The sequence below is a fragment of the Coffea eugenioides genome, chromosome 11 (assembly GCF_003713205.1).
Source record: "Coffea eugenioides isolate CCC68of chromosome 11, Ceug_1.0, whole genome shotgun sequence".
In the NCBI taxonomy this organism is placed as follows: domain Eukaryota; kingdom Viridiplantae; phylum Streptophyta; class Magnoliopsida; order Gentianales; family Rubiaceae; genus Coffea; species Coffea eugenioides.
Window position 1 is genome coordinate 48,208,723 of NC_040045.1, and position 20,613 is coordinate 48,229,335.

At 37.7% G+C, this 20,613-nt stretch overlaps 4 protein-coding genes across 6 annotated transcripts; 1 reads left to right on the forward strand and 3 right to left on the reverse strand.

The window, feature by feature from the left end:
- Positions 1-1,043: 1,043 nt before the first annotated feature.
- Positions 1,044-2,103, reverse strand: LOC113753244 (E3 ubiquitin-protein ligase MPSR1-like). Its single transcript, XM_027297347.1, has one exon. It carries the CDS (start codon positions 1,937-1,939, stop codon positions 1,181-1,183), a length of 759 nt encoding a protein of 252 aa, XP_027153148.1. The 5' UTR covers positions 1,940-2,103; the 3' UTR covers positions 1,044-1,180.
- Positions 2,104-3,316: 1,213 nt separating this feature from the next.
- LOC113753302 lies at positions 3,317-7,949 on the forward strand. Of its 3 annotated transcripts, none has more exons than XM_027297419.1 (9): positions 3,317-3,572; positions 4,312-4,441; positions 4,945-4,996; positions 5,207-5,282; positions 5,378-5,460; positions 6,370-6,466; positions 6,627-6,672; positions 7,252-7,331; positions 7,415-7,949. In XM_027297419.1, exons 1-9 carry the CDS (start codon positions 3,509-3,511, stop codon positions 7,732-7,734), a joined length of 948 nt encoding a protein of 315 aa, XP_027153220.1. In that variant the 5' UTR covers positions 3,317-3,508; the 3' UTR covers positions 7,735-7,949. The 3 variants fall into 3 exon arrangements, with proteins under 3 accessions (XP_027153220.1, XP_027153221.1, XP_027153222.1); XM_027297420.1 differs by having other exon boundaries at positions 7,288-7,331; XM_027297421.1 differs by having other exon boundaries at positions 5,273-5,282.
- Positions 7,950-8,647: 698 nt separating this feature from the next.
- Positions 8,648-14,524, reverse strand: LOC113753301 (granule-bound starch synthase 2, chloroplastic/amyloplastic). Its single transcript, XM_027297418.1, has 8 exons — positions 13,911-14,524; positions 12,536-13,115; positions 11,930-11,994; positions 11,482-11,559; positions 11,287-11,397; positions 10,913-10,957; positions 10,306-10,479; positions 8,648-9,938 (listed from the first exon to the last, which is right to left on the reverse strand). Exons 1-8 carry the CDS (start codon positions 14,262-14,264, stop codon positions 8,982-8,984), a joined length of 2,364 nt encoding a protein of 787 aa, XP_027153219.1. The 5' UTR covers positions 14,265-14,524; the 3' UTR covers positions 8,648-8,981.
- Positions 14,525-15,590: 1,066 nt separating this feature from the next.
- LOC113753129 (amino acid transporter AVT1I) lies at positions 15,591-17,898 on the reverse strand. Its single transcript, XM_027297225.1, has 3 exons — positions 17,510-17,898; positions 16,237-16,844; positions 15,591-16,150 (listed from the first exon to the last, which is right to left on the reverse strand). Exons 1-3 carry the CDS (start codon positions 17,688-17,690, stop codon positions 15,629-15,631), a joined length of 1,311 nt encoding a protein of 436 aa, XP_027153026.1. The 5' UTR covers positions 17,691-17,898; the 3' UTR covers positions 15,591-15,628.
- Positions 17,899-20,613: the final 2,715 nt, after the last annotated feature.

Consider the following 20,613-nt stretch of genomic DNA (forward strand, 5'->3'; position numbering starts at 1 on the left):
TGTCGTGGGACAAGGGCAAACTGATGTTGTGAGAATCTGAATTGGGTATCTCATCTGCCTCTTACAAGGTAAAATCAACCAATCAAAGCCTAGTGCTACCAACTCCCAAGAAGAAAAGGCAATTTGACATTTGGTCTTAGGGCAAGCACCCTTGTCAAGATAGTGAACATCTGCATTTTGTTAATGTCCCAGATTCCTAATACATCTCTTACTTCGCGGTGGTTTGATGCTTTACTACATAAACCCTTATGTATTAAAAATTTATATATAATTATCTCATGATTATGAAAATTGATGACAATAGAGATGAGATTGACCAGTGAGCAACGAAATGATAAAAAGAGTCTGGAGAAGAAAGAAGAAATACATTCAATTTCAATACCCCCCCGGCAGTTCTCAGTGCTTCATACATGTGGCAGTTCTCAGTAGCTAACGTATAGCATTAGCTAACTACTCCTAATGCTTCTTGCATTTCTTGAAGAGGTCCCTGATGATATGTAGTCGGAGCTGGCAATTGTAATGGCCCTTCACAGCATATTTTGTATACTAGAATTTTTTCAATAATTGATGCCACTCCCCAATCGCATTCATGTCTTCCAATTTCGGAATATATATATACACCATAATAATAGTAGCAGTACAATTTACCGGGAAAACACTACTCCGACTACCTAACCTCCCACCGGCGCCATATTGGAGTCTTGTTTAATAAGAGTAGGCAACAACGTTAGGGCGTGCCCATAACCAATTTGGGCTGTGAAATATGTCCCTCTCATGGGTGCCGACACGTACACGTTTTCCAAGTCTTTTTGATTTCTCAAGTTGAAAGAAAGCCACAATCCCGCATTTATTTATTGTACAGATGACCAACCCTATGTATATCTATATCCCACCAAAAAATAAAGAAACAAAAAAAAAAAAAAAAAAGGGTCCGCGTGAATTGAACCTGAACCGACCAACCTAAGCCTGCAAGCCGACGCTTTTAAAATAGTAGTATATGCTGTATTTAGCCGCAGCCGTCCACAAAAAAAAAAAAGAACCGGTAGAAAAAAGTAACTTAAAATTTAATTAGACTATAGATGGTATCCATATTTACAGTGCAATTTCACCAAAACAACCCTAGAGCAAATTGAATGAATTTTCTTAAAAACAAAAAAACAAAGAAAAAATGAAAGAAAGCCTATGAGGTGCTCTGGTCTATATCCATTTCTGGTGATGATGTCCTGCCATCAACCTCCATATCTTCAGTTGAGGACCCGTCCACATCTCCCGTTGAAGCCGAATTATCATCATCGGCCTCAATTGCTCCGCCAGAGTCTTGATTGCTCCGGCGACGCGGAGCAAAGTAAATGTGAAAAACAAAAGCCGGCATCCTTCCATTCATACCGCTGCCACCTTCCTCTTGTTCCTCCTCCTCCTCACCATCATCCTCCGCCTCCCCATCGCTATCATCACCGCCACCTTCTCCATTGTTAATCTTCTCGTCCTGCTCCACCGGCATGCGATATCTACAAACAGGGCAAGATCCTTGAATTCCCAACCACTTATCAATGCAACCCGCATGATAGTGATGTTTACACGGCATCTGTTTGGCTTCCTCGCCGACTTCAAGCTCGGCCAAACAAATCGCACAATCCAAACCCCCTTCCGCCACTTTCACCAGTGGCATGGCTTCTATTGAAGCCTTTGATGCCGGCACGCGCCCCTCTTTTCCGAGGAGAAGTGATTCGATATCAACAGAACCTTCGATCACAGTTAAGGATCCGGTACGAGGGTTTACGATGATGGCAATTTCACGCGGTCGATCAGACGGCGCGGCGGAGGAGGAGTAGCCGATGATGAAAGGGAGTAGTATGGTTCTGGCACTCCTCCTGGCGAGCTCTTCGAGACTCGGTGGCGACGATTGATCCGCCACTCTCTCGGTTGGGGTTGACGCCATCAAGGGGAAAGTCGAAGCTGAATAGTTACAGAAACAAATACTAATAAATAAAAACAATAAGAAAAGAAATCGGACAAAGTGGGGAAGTCCGGTGATATATCGAAGCTGGGGAAACGCGGACCGTGAGAAATGAGAAAAGTTGAGGAAGAGTCTAGAAGCTGGTCAAAGTATCTTTGACTTGCAGCGGTCTTTAGATATACTTCTACTTGGAGTGGTTTCTTTTTTTTTTTTTTTTTTTGGGTGCGGGGCGTCAGAAAGAAGGTTTTTTTTTTTTTTTTTTGGGAAATTGGTGCCTCATACATATTTATTGATTCGTACGTTGCACAGGATAAGAAGGGTTTTTTGAGGTTAAATTAGGAAAAATAGGGGTGATGATTTTAAAGTTATCTTGAGTTAAATATGAATAATTAGAAAAATCATATATTTGACGACAAAAAAACTTTTATTAAACGGAAAAAATGAAAGTTAAGAAAAGTTGTTTCTACTATTAGTTTATAGCAATGGGATTTACAGTGGAGCGCAAATTTGCATGGAACTTATGATTTTTCTTCTTCTTACTTCTATTAAATCTATGATTTTTCTTTTTTTTTTTTTCGATTTAGACAAATGTATTAGTTCTTCAGATGCACCGGCAAGGAAATTTAAATAGCAGCTTTTGTAATTTTGCCATTGGATAGTGAGAATTTCCGTGATAATAATTAAATTTAAGGAAAATTATTCAAAAGTTTATTCATATTTTATTAAATAAAATTTTCATTCTTTACTTTTAAAATATTAACTTTATATTCATTATAAATTTCAGTTTGTAAGTTTTGGATTAGACTTAGGTTTTCGACCAATTTTTAACCTAAAATCACTACTTAACTTATATGTAATAGTTTTTATGTACAAAAAAAGTTTAGATTTCATTTTTTTAGTGACAACAATAAATATGGATTGTGTCAGATCCCACTTAGAAAAATGAATATAGTTTTGATCACAACTTATTTTCTTAAGTGCAAAAATGAATATAAATTGGATTATCTATTTAATTATAAATGGGATCTAATATTTTTGTCTCTGAAAAAAAGACCATTTATGAATCATGTGATGGATTTGGAGTAAAAAAATAATAAAAAACTTAGGTAATGACCAAATTTTACAAATTTGAAATTTATAATAGACGTTAATTTGACATTTTAAAAGAAAATGACAAAAAAATTCACTTAAATTTAACTATTAGTTGTATATATCAGCACTGCTTTTCTTTTTTCTTCTTTCTATGTTGGACAATTTCACTTAATTTCCAGCGTCGAAATTAAAACTATAGCTACAAATCGCGTATTCCTACAAATATAGCAATCGCACACCGAGGCAGTAGAAACAGGGAGACAACGATATTCATTCCATTTCCTATTTAACAAACAGTGAGTCGAGTACTCCTCGAGTCACACACTACTCACCAACTCAGTTGAGTATTGGGGTGGTCCGTTTTGGGTCTCTAATTTTCCATGAACCCCAAAGCCAAGCCCTCTTCTTAATGCTATCTTTCTTTGACTACTCGGTTTTGAGCTCCCCTGCCGCACAGCCATGGAGTCCTCTTCCTTTGTTCCCACTCGGTTCGACATCTTCGAGATTTACGGACAATATTGTGGTACCTTTGCCCCCTAACATACGTCTTCAATTGTCTTTGCTGTAATTTTGTTCTTTTCATTGTTAATTGATTGTTTATGCTTACTTGGATTATGAAAAGATTGTAATTTTACTGATGTTTTGCTCGTGTTTATTTGATGTATGCGGGCAACCGTTACTGGTGATAGTAGTATTCCTCTCTTTTATTTGTTATATTGGTTGGGCAGTTATCAAGCACTCCTAGCATAAGCACACACGAAAAAGAAAGGAACAATCTTGGTTGGCATAACGCTGGATTGGGTAGTAGTGCAAGATTTACGTTCCACAAGAATTTCTCTACTGTTTTCTGTCTTTGAAGAAATTTTGAAGTTTAGGGACTTATATGGCACAAGGTGCAGGAGTCATTTACTTTCAGTTTTGTTTTAAGCAAGAAAGTATGCAGAATGATAGAGTTTTAGTATGCAAGGAAAAGCTTCGCTGGCCTTTGGCTTTTAACTCTCTCATGCTTTCCTTTCTTTCAGTTTTGTTTTAGAGCAAGAAAGCGTGCAGAATTAGAGAGCTTTATTATGCAATGAAAAGCTTAGATGACCTTTCTTTTTTCACTCTCAAATGCTGTCTAGGTCATCGTTTTCTTTACATGCATCAGACGTAGTCCTGGGTATCTCAGTGTAATGTTCATGAGTACTTGAATGTCAACTTATGTATTTACTGAATTTAAAGATCAATTGGAACATTTATGTGAATGGCGTTTCTAATTGCAGCAATCATGTCAAGGCCATATGATTCTGGGAGCGAAGGATGCTTATCGAATGAAGAATATCAGAATGGTAGATACTCAAGAAATGCGTTGACTCAACTCTCAAAGTTAGTGGATTCAAGATCACAAACAAGGTATGTGTGTGTGTGGTATGGAGGACATAAGATTCACAGTAAGACTATGAAGTTGAATTGTTTGCCTCCTTCTTAACATTGAGATTCTGAAAATTTTTTGTGCGCCTTGTTGATTGCATCCTATAGAAGAAAAACATAGTGAAAATCTCTCGTTCGGTTCCAAATTTAATTCTTTGTTCATATAATTGCTATTGCTAACCTGGCTGTTTTCCAGCCTTGCAAGTGGCTTTTGGGGGCACTGGGCTTGCGCCCAGGGGGTTCACTCTGTATGGTTTAGGCACAGGGGTTTGTTCTTGTGGTAATCTTTAAATGATTCAGGCATCGATGGAAGTTGGTTTGCACTACATGATGTAGCTATAATTTGCAAACTATTGCAATAGTTTGTGCATGCAGTCAATGTATTGGCTACAATGAGGGGAAAGAAGATGTTATGTATTTATTTATTTATTTTAATTCTTTTATAACTCAACATAACTTAAAAATTATTCTTGTGCACATCTCAGGTTCTCTGTTTTTGAAGAAATATACAAACTTATGATGAGGTTAGACTTGCTGGTAAGTTATTCTGTTTTTTCCTGTAACTTGAGTGAAATTGGTTTTAATATATACAAAATGTTGTTTCTTTTGGACTATAGCAAAATCTAATTGCTCAAGTATAGGTACTTATCTGATTTTGAGTGAGCTGCAGCCCTTTTCCTTAGTTATAACTTGTCACTTGTGTGCTTAAATTCTCAGTGTACTTTGCTCAGTCTTCCTTTTATGCAGGCAGACTTTTCTGAGTTCTCACGGTTTTATGATTTTGTTTTCTTCATTTGCCGAGAAAATGGTCAGAAGAATATCAGTAAGTCAATTTAAATGAAATTATATCCTTAGGTAGTTTAATGCCAGTTCAGTTTTCTTAACCTCATGTGCCTTTATTGTTTATTCACCTTGCAGCTGTAAGCAGGGCTGTTATGGCCTGGAGATTAGTTTTAGCTGGTAGATTTCAACTGCTCAATCAGTGGTGCAACTTTGTTGAGGTAATAAGACTTGTTAGAAACTCCCGTTAAAGAGGATAAAAAAAGAGGATAAATCTAGGTATTCCTCCTAAACAAAGATTGTCTTATTAATTAAAGAGGATAAAAATGTCTTCTAAACATGGATAAAGATTTTGTTTCCCAGTCGAATGATCTGCTTGATTATTTTCGCTACTCTCTTGGCATATTAGTTCTCTTGACTATTGAAAGTACGGAATAGCCGTTCCTGCATTTCTGAGATTAACCCACCAGAAGCATCTAAACTTATTCCTGAAACAATTAATGTTTGCCATGCTTCTGCATTTCTTTGGAAACTTTCAGTTTAACTAGTTTGATTCTCATCATCAACCCCTTCTTCACTGATTGTTTCTTGTCTGGTATAGAAGCCTAAAAATGATTCGGAACATAATGACTTTATCTTAGCAGAATCTAATGGAACGTGTTGTCTCCATTCTTTTATTTGCCCATTGAGAAAAGTAGATATTTAATATTTCATCCATCTCTTCCTTGCTTTTAGACGAGCATTCAGGGCTTTCCTTTTAATTTTTCTCATTATATTTCCAACTTTATCCAACATGTTAGAGGTTATATTGTTGTGATTGATTGCTAATAATCCATTTTCATCACTGCAACCTTGTTCAAGTTACTTACTGAAAGAAGAAATGACTAAAAACACTGTTAAGCTCCCCAGAGTTTGCAGAGTGGTGTTTTAATCGTCATTTATAGCTCCATGTGTTGCCAGTGCAGTTGCATTTTTGTGAAAATGATTGATTAGGGCCTTGAACATGGTCTTTACTCTGTAGTTGTCACCTTCGGGAAAGTTTAACAGCCAAATGTTAGCCATTCCTCTTTCCATGATGATATTTTCTTTTCTGTTTCATTGTAGCTGATTTCTTAACTCATGTTGTTTAGAAAAATCAGCGGCATAATATTTCTGCGGACACATGGAGGCAAGTTTTGGCCTTCAGTCGCTGTGTACAAGACAATCTTGAAGGGTATGATCCTGAAGGTATTTATAAATGATCCTTGCCAACCATTTCTTATTGTTCTCAACAACCCTGACAATAGAAAATTTCTTAATTCTGGACAGGAACTGGTGGTTCATTATATGATCACCCGGTTTTCAAACTTGCATTTGCTTTACTGACTAAATTTGTTCCCCCTTGCAGGAGCTTGGCCTGTATTAATTGATGATTTTGTTGAGCACATGTATAGGTTTGATTCCTGATCAATCATCTACGTGTTTCCACAATTATTCGCTTTTAGATGGTTTTATCTGGATATTATGTTATCTGACCTTTTTCCCCTTAGTTTGGCTGGGAAGGGTAAGAGATTTGGGTTCCATAGTCATTCGATGCGAAGATAGGTCTATTGCATTAATAAGATATCCATACTGCTAGGTGTGGAAAAATATACATTGTTGACTTTGATATCATAGACAAAGATGCACCTTTTACAAATGGAGAGTTTGTGTTTCAATTTTAAAAAGGAAAGATTTAGTATGGGATCTTTATTTGAGTAATTTATTGTGACTGATCTGATGGCACTGAGATTCTATATTGCATCTTCAAGGCATGGAAGAATGTGTGAAAAACAGTTAATATTAGCATCATGGCTAGCATTTTGGTCTAGTTGTCTTGTGACTCAGAACACGTCATATTAGTAATGAATAAAAGACAAACCTTGACATTTTTGACTTTCTGATGAAGTCCATTGCACATAAGCACAGTTTATCTGGGCACCTGCATGTGTATCTGGATATGTAACATGGCACGGATTATATGTCTGTTGCAGGATTGGGTGTAATGATACTAGTTATTCGTTGTGCAGTTGCGGTGATTCGGATGAGCGACCATTTGATGATTCTCTTCCTGGTATAATACCTTTTCTATAGCCATGATCAATAATTCACATGGACGATTAGTTTGACTTTTATGAGACTGTAATCATTTGGCAGGTTCGAAGAGCTTACTAGGACTGAAGAGGAAGTTGGGTGATAACTTGCAGAAAGAGCATGAATCTTTAAATGGATATGTTCACGCCAACGGAGCAAGACTTCCAAAGAGAAGGCAACTTATTTCTGCTGACATACTTTTCAACTGTGATGAGAATTGTGGGAGCGCTGCGGATGATTGCATGGAAACAGCTAAACAAAACAGTGCATTGGGTTGCACGAAGTCTCCTTGTTCTATTGAAGGCTGTTTGTCCAAGGGTTTTGCAGGACTCTTCTCTGGTCGTCCTTATTTGCAATGTAATCGGCACAGGGGAGTCTCCTAGATATCTGGACACAGTCGAGATGGTTTGTTGTTGTGTGTCTTATGTGTTATTGGTGTTGACAAGTTACAGGGGCCGCAATTGTTCTGTCACGAGTGTGGCCATTTTTTATTTTAAAATACGAATTAAAATAAAATGTAATTTCGGAATATAGGTTATTCTATTATGAAATCAATAAGGCCACCGCCCGTTTGCGTTTCTGCCTTATTGGGTTAAAATTGTATTCGTCCCATGTACTAATACATTTTTAATGGAATGTCGCGTTTTAATTAATCGATGAGTGTAGTTACAATTCAAAGAAACGCTCATTTAATCAATTAAAGTTTTATTTTATTTTATAAAAATATGAATTATTTTATTAATAAAAGGAGATTAAAAGCCTAATGAATATAAACTAATTAACATCTACTTAATTTAAAAGTATAATTCAACTCTATTAATGTCTTCAATATACGTACGTAACTGATATTATTTTTCTATTATCAAGAAATCAAAAAACTTAGGAATACTAATTGATATATATTCACTTCCATTTTATTAAATGCATACAATGGATCAGATTGACAATATTATGTATATAAATAGGTCTTCTTATAGTAAACAAATACAAAGTCTTCTTATATATTTGTTACATCTAAATGATGTTTATAAATAAAAAATAGACTCATATTTTACGAAAAAAATATGATCTAAATGGTGCTTACAAATCAACAATAGGCTCATATTTTAAGAAAAAAAAATATGACGTATACTTCTAGTGAATTAATAATTTATAGTATGAAAGGAACTTGCGTAAAGTTTTAAAAAAAATTAATATCTTATTATTATCAAAATTATTAATTAACTCGTTAACCTAAGGTGGAACAGAAAAATTATTATTTAATAGAGACAATTAATTTATAGAGATTTTAGTGTATTTCAAAGTTAATGTGGTTTCATGTAAAGACTTAAAAACTCCTCTCAAGTCCCAGATGACAACAACGGAATAAAAGTTGTCTAAAAAGTAATTCATCTGGGAATTTCCTAGCTTAGAATTTAACAAACAGTACAAGCAATCTTTTTTAATGCAGACATCTGAAATTCTGCCCAACTCAACATTGAGGAAGTGAAGCCAAGCCTTTGGATATTTTCCTGGCAAATTGTTCAGAGGTTTTCCTTGTGGAGATAAAAGGAGTTCACTTGTTTTTAGCTTTCTGCGGATTCAATGTATTGCTCCTCGTGTCAATCAGTACCTATGTATGCTTCATGACTCACCACTGGTACTTCGCCGCAACGAGTATGTCCTCGTACTTTTCAGCAGCATTATCCCAACTTAGGTTTTGCAACATACCACGTCTTTGAATCCCTTCCCAACTATTTTTGTACTCGCGATATGTGAGGAAGCAATTCCCTAGCGCGTTGATCAGCTGATTTGCCTCAGCCCTTTGAAATGTCCATCCAAGCCCAGACTCATTATAAGGATTAAAAGACTGCACAGTATCTCTTAGACCCCCCACTGCATGAACAACAGGAACAGTACCATAGCACATAGCATAGAGCTGATTCAGTCCACAAGGTTCAAATCTTGACGGCATCAGCAAAATGTCTGCACCTGCAGTTATCCGGTGAGCTGTCTTTACACAAAAACCCACCCAACCTCTAATTTTGTTGCTGTACTGTCCTTCAAATTGCCTAAGCATCTGTTCAAGGTCAGGCCTACCAGTGCCCAACATGACCAGCTGCACATCCTGGCCCATCATCCAAGGAATTGCCTCGGCTATAAGATCAACCCCTTTCTGGTGATCAAGCCTTCCAATAAAACCAATCAAGGGGACATTGTCACGGACAGGCAAACCTAACTCCTTCTGCAATGCTTCTTTGCATTGGGGTTTGCCAGTCTTCAAGGTGTCTAGTGAGTAATTTGTGTAACCATCTGACTGAAGATGAACATCCAACTCAGGATTCCAATCTTTTGTATCAATCCCATTAACAACACCCGCAAGTTTCCAGTCATTCTCATTGATTATCCCATCCAGGCCCCAACCACCTTCAGATGTCTTCAACTCCCAGGCATATCCATGACTCACTGTGACAACACGATCAGCTGTCTTTATCCCTGCGGCAAATATATTGAGGTGCTCACCTCCAACAGGATCATACAACCTAAAAAGGTCCAAGTAATGTGGTGGAAGATCAACACAAGAGAAGTCATCCACAGGACCGCGACCCTGGATGCAGACATGAGAAAACACACAATAAACGAACAGAGAACACGGGCAATGGAAAAAAAAAAATGTATTGTGCAAATTTTGCAGAGGAACCAAAAATTGTTTTACCGCTAAAATGATCAGCACCTTTTCAAGTATTGATGTAACAGAAAAAAAAAATTTAATCAAACCATGAACCAGTGAACGGGAGCTCTCCCTCCATTCCCAACCTCATATCCGCTTCTGATATAATGTCATGTATGACAAGCACCTATATCATATATGACTTTTCAAATCACACTTTCACCTACTCCCAAGGCTGATCATTTGACAACTATATTTGGAGACAATACCTATATGTTGTTGGATGATAAGTCTCAGGACAAACCTGGTGAGCTATGTTATGAATCACAAGAACACATCTGGCATATTTCATTATTCCGTGATCACGATAATGTGCCTTCAAATACACGGGCAGTAATGCTGTATGCCAATCATTTGCTATAAAAACCAAATTTCCATCTCCATAGCAGACCCCACCACATGGAACATGCCAAGGCACCTAAAAATAAATAAATAAATAAAGCATTTCAGTACTCCAGATAACATATAAGAATACGAGGGACATAGAAACAAGGAACATTGAAGAAATAATCATGAGTAAAATCAAGGTCTATTTCATTTCAGCCATTCTTTTCATGAATTCCACAGGACTAAGCATTTTTTTTCTTTCTCAAAGCTTATTCCAGACAATTTTATCAATTCTTGCATGACAGACGGCCACCTCCATAAAAAGTCTAACCCTTATCATCCCCAACATTGACTGATGAATGACAGCTTGTAAATCTTCTCATCAGTAAGATATCGATATAAAGAGTACAATTGCATGACTGAACATGACTTGCTGTTTTAGTTCATGAAGGTTGACAAATATGTAGCCTTGTGAACGCAAGGCCAAAAGAAGTGCCAGGCCATGATGCCTCATAATGTTGTACCTCAACAGCAGCTTTGCAAAACAGAACCATGCGCTTTAAAACATCCTGGAACAACCAGCAGCACAAAAAATTAACATCTGTGAATCAGAGAATTGATGATGAAGAAACACAAACATTTACATCTATGATTCTGATACACGTCTATATTTTACATAAATACACAAATAGGCAGAATAGGAAAATGCAATGTTGAAGCAAGGGAAGCAGCAACACACAAGCATCTGGTCACAGAAGAACACTAGGAAAAGGATAATCAGGGAGAAAAGTCACATCCTGTAGAAGATATACCATCTGGGCATAAGACTGTATTTCCACCATTGGATAGAGAATAACAATACAAAGCTTACTTGTTTAAGAAAAAAATAAAAACCTACCACACGTTTGCCCCCATATATGTCATTTCCAATATGTCGAAATGAAGGACTGTCAATGAAAACAAAATCAACACTATCAATGTAAGCTTGAAAGTACGTCACCTCCATATCCTGCATGATGTGCAACCAGGTATCAGAAATTTTAATGTCATAAATGTTTTGCTTAAGATACAATAAGGGTGTACAACTTCATACCTGACCATCTACTTTATACCTTTTCCGAACCCCTGTATCTTGAGCTCCAGCATAATCACCATACCGAGGTGCAACAACCTATAAAATCCACCAAAAAATAAAAGATTCATTTTATATGTACAACTCAACTACCAAGAATCTTGCTGGATTTCTGCGCTGTCCGCTAACTTACATACCATACTACAATTACCGTGAAGTGCAGAGTGACAAGTTTATGGAAGAATGAAAATTTCTCATTTCTTACACAGAATGCAATATTCCACATAGACAGCATACACGTCAAAATGAGGACCATATGCAACACTGGAAAATAAAAAAAGGAAAATAAAACTGGCGAGCTATTCAGAAGTTCAAAAATATAAAATCCTGACATCAGCTACAAATTGCTTTTGAACAGGTACTCCACCATGTGACCATCTTGTCTTGGAAAGAGTTTCTGAAACTTTACCATAACTCTATGTCCTCGCCGAGCCAAAGCCTTGGGTAAAGCTCCAGCAACATCCCCAAGCCCACCTAAGTAAATTCTTGACATATTAGTTCTCATGTTGAGTAGAATACAAGTATAAAACTAAGGCACAATCATATACAGACCTGTCTATCATTATATGCAGACATACACATGCAAGCGCCCACCACTGAGTATGGATATATGCAATGAATATGTTTCAGCTCAAACTTCAAGGCACTATCTTAATTAAAAGGAAAGAGGATATATTAAACTGCATTGAACATGATTACTAAAACTAATGTTTTTATTCCATGACAAGCCTCGAAATAACTACTGACTGGAGAAATAGATGTCTAACAGTCAAGCACATCCATTTGAACAGACCCTTCAGTCAAGGAGAAGTGCATATTTGAGTACTCCAGCCTATTCTTTTTGTAGGAGTATATGTTCACTATAATTTCAGCATAAACTAATAAAACATTGTCAATAAGTTTAATATCTACTAAATGGAGATCAAAAGGAAATGGCAACATGCTTAACCTAAGACCTGAAGAAGTTAATCCCCATAAAATATTTTCCACCAGAAACTTAATGTTATCACACTACCTGTTTTGGACCATGGTGCACATTCTAAAGCAACCAATATTATGTTCATAACATTGATGCCAGCCAATGGAGGGGCTTTTACTTTTTCACCCCCAGAATCTTCTTTATCAACATTCACCTCCTGTGCACTCGATTTTTCGAAATCTTCATGTTGCTTATCTTCCAAAGGCAACTTTGCACTGGTCTCTGAGAGAAAGGATGGCAGATCAGATGGAATTTTCTCTGTTGATATACTCGCTAATTGGTTTTCCGAATCTACATCAAAGGAAATCTTTGAACTGGAAGTTCCTACGGCAGAAGTGGCACTTCTAGACTGCTTGTTTACATGTGCAGAAGCATCTTTATAGGACTGAAAAATCTCTTTGCTAGTGTCTTTGGACTGCTCCAAGGAACTTGCACTTGAAGAAGTTTCTGTGCGCAGCAGGTTCTTTCCAGGTGCATTCACCTCATCAGTTGTCAGTACCTCATCTTCTTCAGTTCCATTGGCTGATGCAACATTAACAGTTGAAAGGGTGCTGTCATTCTCCTGGTCAATAATGCTATCTTTTATAGATGAAACTAATTTTTTACGTTCCGCAATCTGCAAGAGAGAACCAAATAAAATGATGTCAGCAACCTGAATTTACACAAACGATCTGATGATAAAGCCTTGAGATGATGAGTATGAGCAGAAGATCACAACATCTATCAATGAATCGGGGGCCTGACATTAAATACAGGAAGTATCAAGAAGTGAAATTGAAAGATACACGGGAATTAATTATAGTTCAAAATAGTTAACAAGCCATTATACCAAGTTCTTACATACTCCAAGCGAAAAGAAGCTGGGCAACCAAAGTAATGCACATAGATGCCAACTACTGTACAGGAGGCCCAAGTAGATTATCTAAGAGAAAGGTCACAATCTCGTCGCTTAAATGAAGTCATGGTCATCAACGAGGAGAAAGCAATGCTGATACAAACACACATCAAAAACCGAACAGCCGAAATTGACTAGTCAGAACAGAATAAAGTACAGACTCTAATCCTTACAAACAACCTATAGGGGGCATTCGACATATGATTCGGCAACACCAATCCCTTTTCCCTTTTCCCTTTTAAGATCATATTTTCACTTGCATACAAGCCAACGCAGAATCGAATTGCCTTCGAGGTACAAGTCAGATGGTTCTTCAAATCAGTAATAGGTCATCCACGAAACGGTCGAGGAATTTTACAATTAAGCGTTGTCCTCAACTACATTTATTTATTTATTTATTTTTAAAAAAGCCTACATTTCATATTACCTACCCCGGAAAAAAATTACATTTCATAAAGGGGGGAAAAACTCAAAATCAAAATTTTTGGGCAAAACGTTCAGATGGTTGTAACGAACCTGATTAAGTAGGTCTTTCTGCATAGCCAGAACTCTCTTGCTCTTCTCAATTGTGGCTTGTAAAGCATCGTCCGATTCTTCCCCACTCTGAACTTCCCCAGAGCCACTGCCTGTGGCGTTAAAGCGCTGGAGCGTCCACTTCCTAGTCATGGTGGAGCCGCAGCATGAAGATAGGCTCGCAATACCTTCATTCAAAAGCCCACAACTTCCAAATTTGGAATCGCTGGTAAACTTCCTCGGCCTAAATGCTAGCAAAGGCAACTTGGGTCGACGATGATTTCCACTGTAGGGAATAACTGAATTGTCTAAAGCAGGGTGAATCACGAAGGGAAAGGACGCTGTCGACGACGCCATTACGGCGTTCGATGATTTGACTGTGAGAAATTAGAGTTTTTTTTTTGGGGAAGGGGGGTTTAAGATTTCAAGGAAGTGAGGAGAGCAGCAGAGCAGGAAAAACTACAGAATAGTCATACCCAGTGGATGAAAAATGAACGGAATCCCGAGGGGGGGACGGGGTGTTATGGGCGGCAGTCAGCTTGGTGAGTTGTGGCGCCAAAGTGAAGCGTGGGTGGGTGTAGTCAGTAGTGTTGTGAGATGGAGGTGGAAATGAAATGAAGAGAGACGAAAGCATGATTAATTAACGCCCAAGAGTCGTGGCGGTGTAGATGGATTTGGAATTTTGTAGCTGGGATCGTAAAAAATCTAAGAATTGTGTCATAACACTTTCTTGATCTAGTTAGGTCTGTATACCCATTAACCTCCTATCACAGTCTTCTTAGGCTCCCCCTCCCCCCTAAATTAGGATAGAATAGATTATACACATATATCGTTGCTGACAAAAAAAAAAACAAACTCCAAATGGTTACTAGTAGTTTACTAGTGCCATTAGTAGTAGTTACTAGTTAAGGCTGGGTCTGTGAAATCCTGAATTTGTTTGGATAAAATATTATTTAAAATAAATATTATAATATTTTTTATGATATGTTATATATAAAATAAAAAAATAAAATAAAAAAATATTTTTAATATAAACAAAATATTATTTAAAAAAATTTTGATATCCAAACAAATCCACTAATTACTAGTACTGCTGCCAGTGCTAGTCAACAACTATGAGTAGTTACTGTATTGAATGGGACTATCAATTATGCAACTTTAGAAATGTTCATTCTCTCTCTCTCTCTCTGTTGTGTTTTTATTATTGGACCATCGGTTTCCATTTTCCTTTCAAATTTTCTGCACAATTAACAGCATGGGGCAATCATGGGCGCGAAGCTAATGATCCTCTCAGGAATCGTACTACCACTGAATTTCTGAAAAGCTGAATGACCTTTTGACTCCTTTCTAGGATATTCGATCCATCAAACCCCCTTTCTATGATCTTTTTCTAGAAGATTATCCCTGGCTACTCTTCTTGGCATGAGTGAAAAAGATTTACTATCATCACCCACCCTTAGAGGATTCTGGGCTGCCACTCAAATTGGGCCTGGGCCAGAGGTGGAATGTAAGAGATGCCCATCCTCTATGGTTCGTCAACATCAACAGTGTGTGCCAACTCTCCTCTCTACTTCTTTAACCACAAACATCCACACAGTATCACGTCCCCTGGCCTGCACCTTTTCAATTTTTGTAATCATTTTTCCAATCATGACAACTGAGCACAAAAAATATTAACATCCGTGCCAGTGAATCAGGGAATTACCTTGAATGGGTAAAAGTCACGTTACAAAATGCATTACAATTTCCATCACAGATGTATAGGTTCCAACTATCATAATAGAAATGCCCATCAAGACAATGCCGACTATTACCAGCTGCTCAAGACCTAATGTCTGGTAAATGCCAGAAATCTTCAAGAAGCACAGGCAAGGAAGTATGGCGGAGGCTGTGACGCTAAGAAATGCTCCAACAAGTGACATGAGATACCCAAAAAGCGGTATGGCCAGGGACACAATAACGGTGCTAAGGACCAGGCTGGTTCGGACGAAGAGGCTATATGACCTTTTATGACAATTTAACGGCAGCCTAGTCTCAATGGCATTCACAATTGGTATTACCATCAGAGCATATTTGGCTATGGGATTGACCAATGTGGTGTATATTGCCACTCTCGAGCTAATCTTGTCGATTGGAAGGTTCAATGTTATTTGAGACATGAGTTCTGAACCGAACATCAGGTAACCCACAATTGCCATCAATGCATACGAAATAGTGCATACAAGAAAGCATATTCCCAGAACCTGCAACAGAAGTTGAGCTAGTAACTCAGCAGGTGTTGAATGACTTGCACAGGAAATTAGGAAATTAGGTGTTGATATCGCATAACCTTGGAAAATTGTCTCTGATCTCTCATGGAAGTGTACAAGGTGGGAAAAACTGGATGAGCGCAGTAACAGAAGGAATAAAGGCTCGCAGCAGTAGGAATTCCGCTCCAATTTATTAGAACTCCCTTGTGATGAAATCCAATGCCATCAAACTCCCCAGCCCAGAAGATTGAACAAAGAAGTAGGAGAGAAGCTACAACTCCGCTGGCAGAAATATAAGAAAGGATGCTCATGTTGTTCAACCAAACAGTAGGCAGTATTATAAGGCCAACCATGATAACAAAGCTCTCTCTTCCTCCGATTTTAAGACCCCCAATTTCGAAATTGACATCGGGGAGCAAGTTGTATAAATTATCTCCTTCAAGAATCAAGAAACCGGTTGCCACCATATAGAGTTCAGTATTCATTACAATGGATACAAGTGCTCTTCCTTTTGCCCCAAATGCGCGCTCACCGATATCGGGGTAGCTCCTTATGCTTGGATCCATATCCATGCATCTCTGGATAAGCAAGCCAGTATAAAGAGCAGAGGATGCAATAACTAGCAGTAGCATCAAGCTGAACCATCCGCCTGATGACAAGGCATATGGTACTGAGAGTATTCCAACTCCTGAACAACAAGCACGAATTACCTAGCGATTTAACTTTGGAACCAAATTACCAGCCTATGACATAATTTCCTGAAATAAAGTAGCTTGCAACTACTTTAAACGAAGGAAAGAGAGTAAAGTAACAAATTTCACAAGCAAGTCATTCACACCAGAACGAAACCATGCTAGGCGTGACACTGAATTTTACATACAAGCGTCGTTGAATTTTGACACAAATGGTTTTTGCGTTTTGAAATTTCAGATTATAACTCCACATAACCGAGCACGGTGTTATAGGGTTACAAATTATAGCAGACGGAATTCAGAAATAAGTGGTTGAGGATAAAAGACTGAAGTGTGTGATTGAAAGCAGGATGGTGAAGGATATATAATGGACATGCATCTGCTAAAAATATGAGTAAGCAGAATATACCGTCCGCTTTTAACATCACACTGGAAGTTTTCCAGGCGAACTCCACACATCATTACGGACCATAAATAATTTCATGAGCGTAAGCGTAACAAATCTGAAACAAAGTTGGATTCTTTAATAAAATTGAAAAACAAGGCTTAAGTGGGAAAATAAAATCAAACTACAAGGAGGAGAGAAGAGGGAGGATTGGATGATGCAGTAAGAAGTAAATAAACAGAAGAGGACTGGAAGGAAGATGAAGAAGAACCTGACCTGATAAAGCGTTGAGGCCGTTGAAACAAGTTTTATAAAAAGAGGTATTGCCCGACGTTGAAAGGGAGTGGATAATAATGGGATCCCTGGTGTGATTGCTGCTGCTGCTACTGCTAGTGCTGCTAACCAGGAGAGGAATGGTCCTGCTTGAGAAACCATTTCCTGGTTCTTCAGGATCCATAATTTACTCGCTCAGTACTACGTACTGTTAATTATTTGCACCACATTACTTGCTTGCTGAGAGAGGGATGCAGGGAGGGAGAAAAACTAATAGAGAGAAGATAGAGGTCCTATGATCATGAATCTGTCTAACGCCTGCCTTGGTGGTCAGGCTCTCAAGCCTCAGGCTAATCAAATTAAATGTTTTCAACTAAAGTTTGCTGATCAGTTTGTGGCCGCCAGTTCGGTCAATAACAAGAATGATGAATAGACGCAACATGATAGGATCCGGGCAGGAGAGATGATTGGAAAGTTTTGTTTGTTTGCATGAAACTGAAAGAGCCCATCGGCAATTGGGCATTTGAGTTTGGTGGTCGTTGCCTTTGCAATTTGCATGGATCTCTGTATTTTTTTTATTTCCTTTTTTTTAAATTTAAAAAAAAAAAAAAAATTTCTCCGTGTTTTTCAGCTTCATTTTTCTTTTTGCCCTTTGTTGTTGTCTTGTTGGCGATTACGCCCCCATTTAATTTTGGTGTTATTCTCCGAAAAACACAGCAATCCAGGACTGCTGGAAAAACGAAAAGCCCTCCTCCTCCTCCTGCATCCTCCTCAGTCAAATTTTTTGGCAGCCAAATTTTGTCCTATTTACTCCTCCTTTATCGCACCACGTGCTTGTCTAACCCAACACCTCGCAGTATCTTTTGTTCCTTTGCTATATCAACGGCTGGCATTCGCTGCTGGAAACCTCTCCCTCTCGCCATTGTGCGGATGAGAAGTCAGAACGTGTCCTTTTTTTTCCCCTTTTCATGGGTTTTACTTGTCGTGCCTGCCTGCGCCAAATCTGCCACCAAATCTTGGGGTCTCCTCCATTCTTCATTCTGGTAAGATTGGATCCCCCGAATTTCACACTTTATAACACATTTCTCCCATAAACTTTAAATATATACACTTCGCTTCCTTCATTGACCAGTCAAATGTTAATGGTTAATTCTTCATCCAAAATTTTAACAGAATGACATTAGCGTGCATGCATAACGGTTCTAAAATAATGATATACTCTTAATTGAAATACAAAACATCTCATTAGAAAAAATACAAAGTCACATATCTAAAAAAAATTTAAAAAATAAAAGATGGTAAAAGACCAAATAATTGAAAATTTGTATTATGGAGAGAAAAAGAATTTGAAATTTCATCAAACTTTTCCACAAGTTTTCCGGCGTTTATCTTTCTTCCTTCAAATTGTAAACAAATTGGTTTTAATAATTTTTGTTTACCTTGCAACTTTCACAAATTTTTGATGAGTCAATAAGATGCTATTTGGTATTTTTATGTTGTATTCATACCTTGCTTTGTATTTTCTTTGAATTCGATATTTTTTTAAAAAAAATAAAGATTCTCTAAGTAAACTTCTTAATACATTTTTTTAATTATATTTTTATCTCACATAAAATACATTAAAAAGTGCTACAATAAAAAATATAAACAAATAATTTTCATTTTAAATGCACTAATTAATGTTATTTGATTTAAAATATGTATTTCCATTGACATTAAGATAAACATATTGAGTTGTTAAGACTTTTTTTTTTTTTGTAGATTATCTAATTCATTTTAGTGCTAAAAGAGCAAACTTCATAGTATAATTATGTTTAAATGCATTTAACAACTATTATAGAGATAGGTGTTTATTATGTTATAGTTATTATGTATGTATGAGAATTAGCTATGGATATTTTGGTCATGAAAACTAGAACTTCATCTTACCCCGTCCGAAAGTTGGCAACAAGGGGCAAAGTGTATAGAGTGTATGGGGGCAAAGGGTTACAATATGGCTCAAGTTCAAGGAGCAAAGTGTAATTAACCCACAAACTTAAATCCTATAGGAGAGTAATAGTGGAATCAACACCATCCGCTATTGTAGCTGTACTTCAACTCTCTGGTGTTCTGCGCCCATAATCTAAATCAATAGTTTGTTTGTTGGTGATTTCAATCTTGATTTTCCTTTAACCTAGCTCAGCTGTTTTCATCATGGAATTGTTGGTCTTGCAGTCCTTTATTTTTTTTCTTTTTGGAGCAAATGTGAAGCTTTTATTGAATAGGGCAAGGAATTTACCCAATGCAGCAGATAGCTGCCTATTCATCATATTATCACATATGTACCATACAAATTTTAAAGAACAACCAGAGCCTATCTACTCATGATCAAAAAACTTGTGAGTAATCCCCCATTCCACGATTAAACACCAGCTAACTCTTGATTTTGGAACTCCTCACCAAGAAATACTAACACGCCATGCAATACTATTCATGATGCCAGTGGGAGAGGTAGGGACTTGCTGAGACATTACCCGATTTCTTGCTCGCCATGCATGATAGACCGTCATGGCCTGGGCCAACCTTTGAATTCTGTCAATAAAAGAGTTGCTGCTCTAAAGCTGAGTTAGCCATTCTATTCCCAAGCACCAGGGCATGATCCTCTGTTTACAGGGCACAATGCATGTACTTTAGCCCATATTGCTGCGGACACGGGGCACATGAAAAACAGATGGTCCATAGTTTCCTCCTCACCATGACATAAAACACATTCAGCAGATCCACATAACCACCCCGCATTGATTGAGTGTTGGGCTTCTGACAACAACCGAATTCGAAACCCCTTTCTATTAAGCGCAGAATTCGAACTACGAATCTGAAAGCCGAAAAGAACCTAAGAGCCGTCCTGATCATTGGACCGACATGTGTAGATCAAGCAACGCAAGGACAATGCCCTCCATGGCAACAGCGTTTATTGATACTTGAGGTAAATTCTATATCATTAGGACGGGCGCATTTGGAAGAATTAATCAACGGAATTTGCTCCAAAATCAAAACATGAATGTTCGTTCACCCCCTAACTTTGCCATTTAAAACCTTGACGACGTTGGGACGAGATAGCCGTTGCC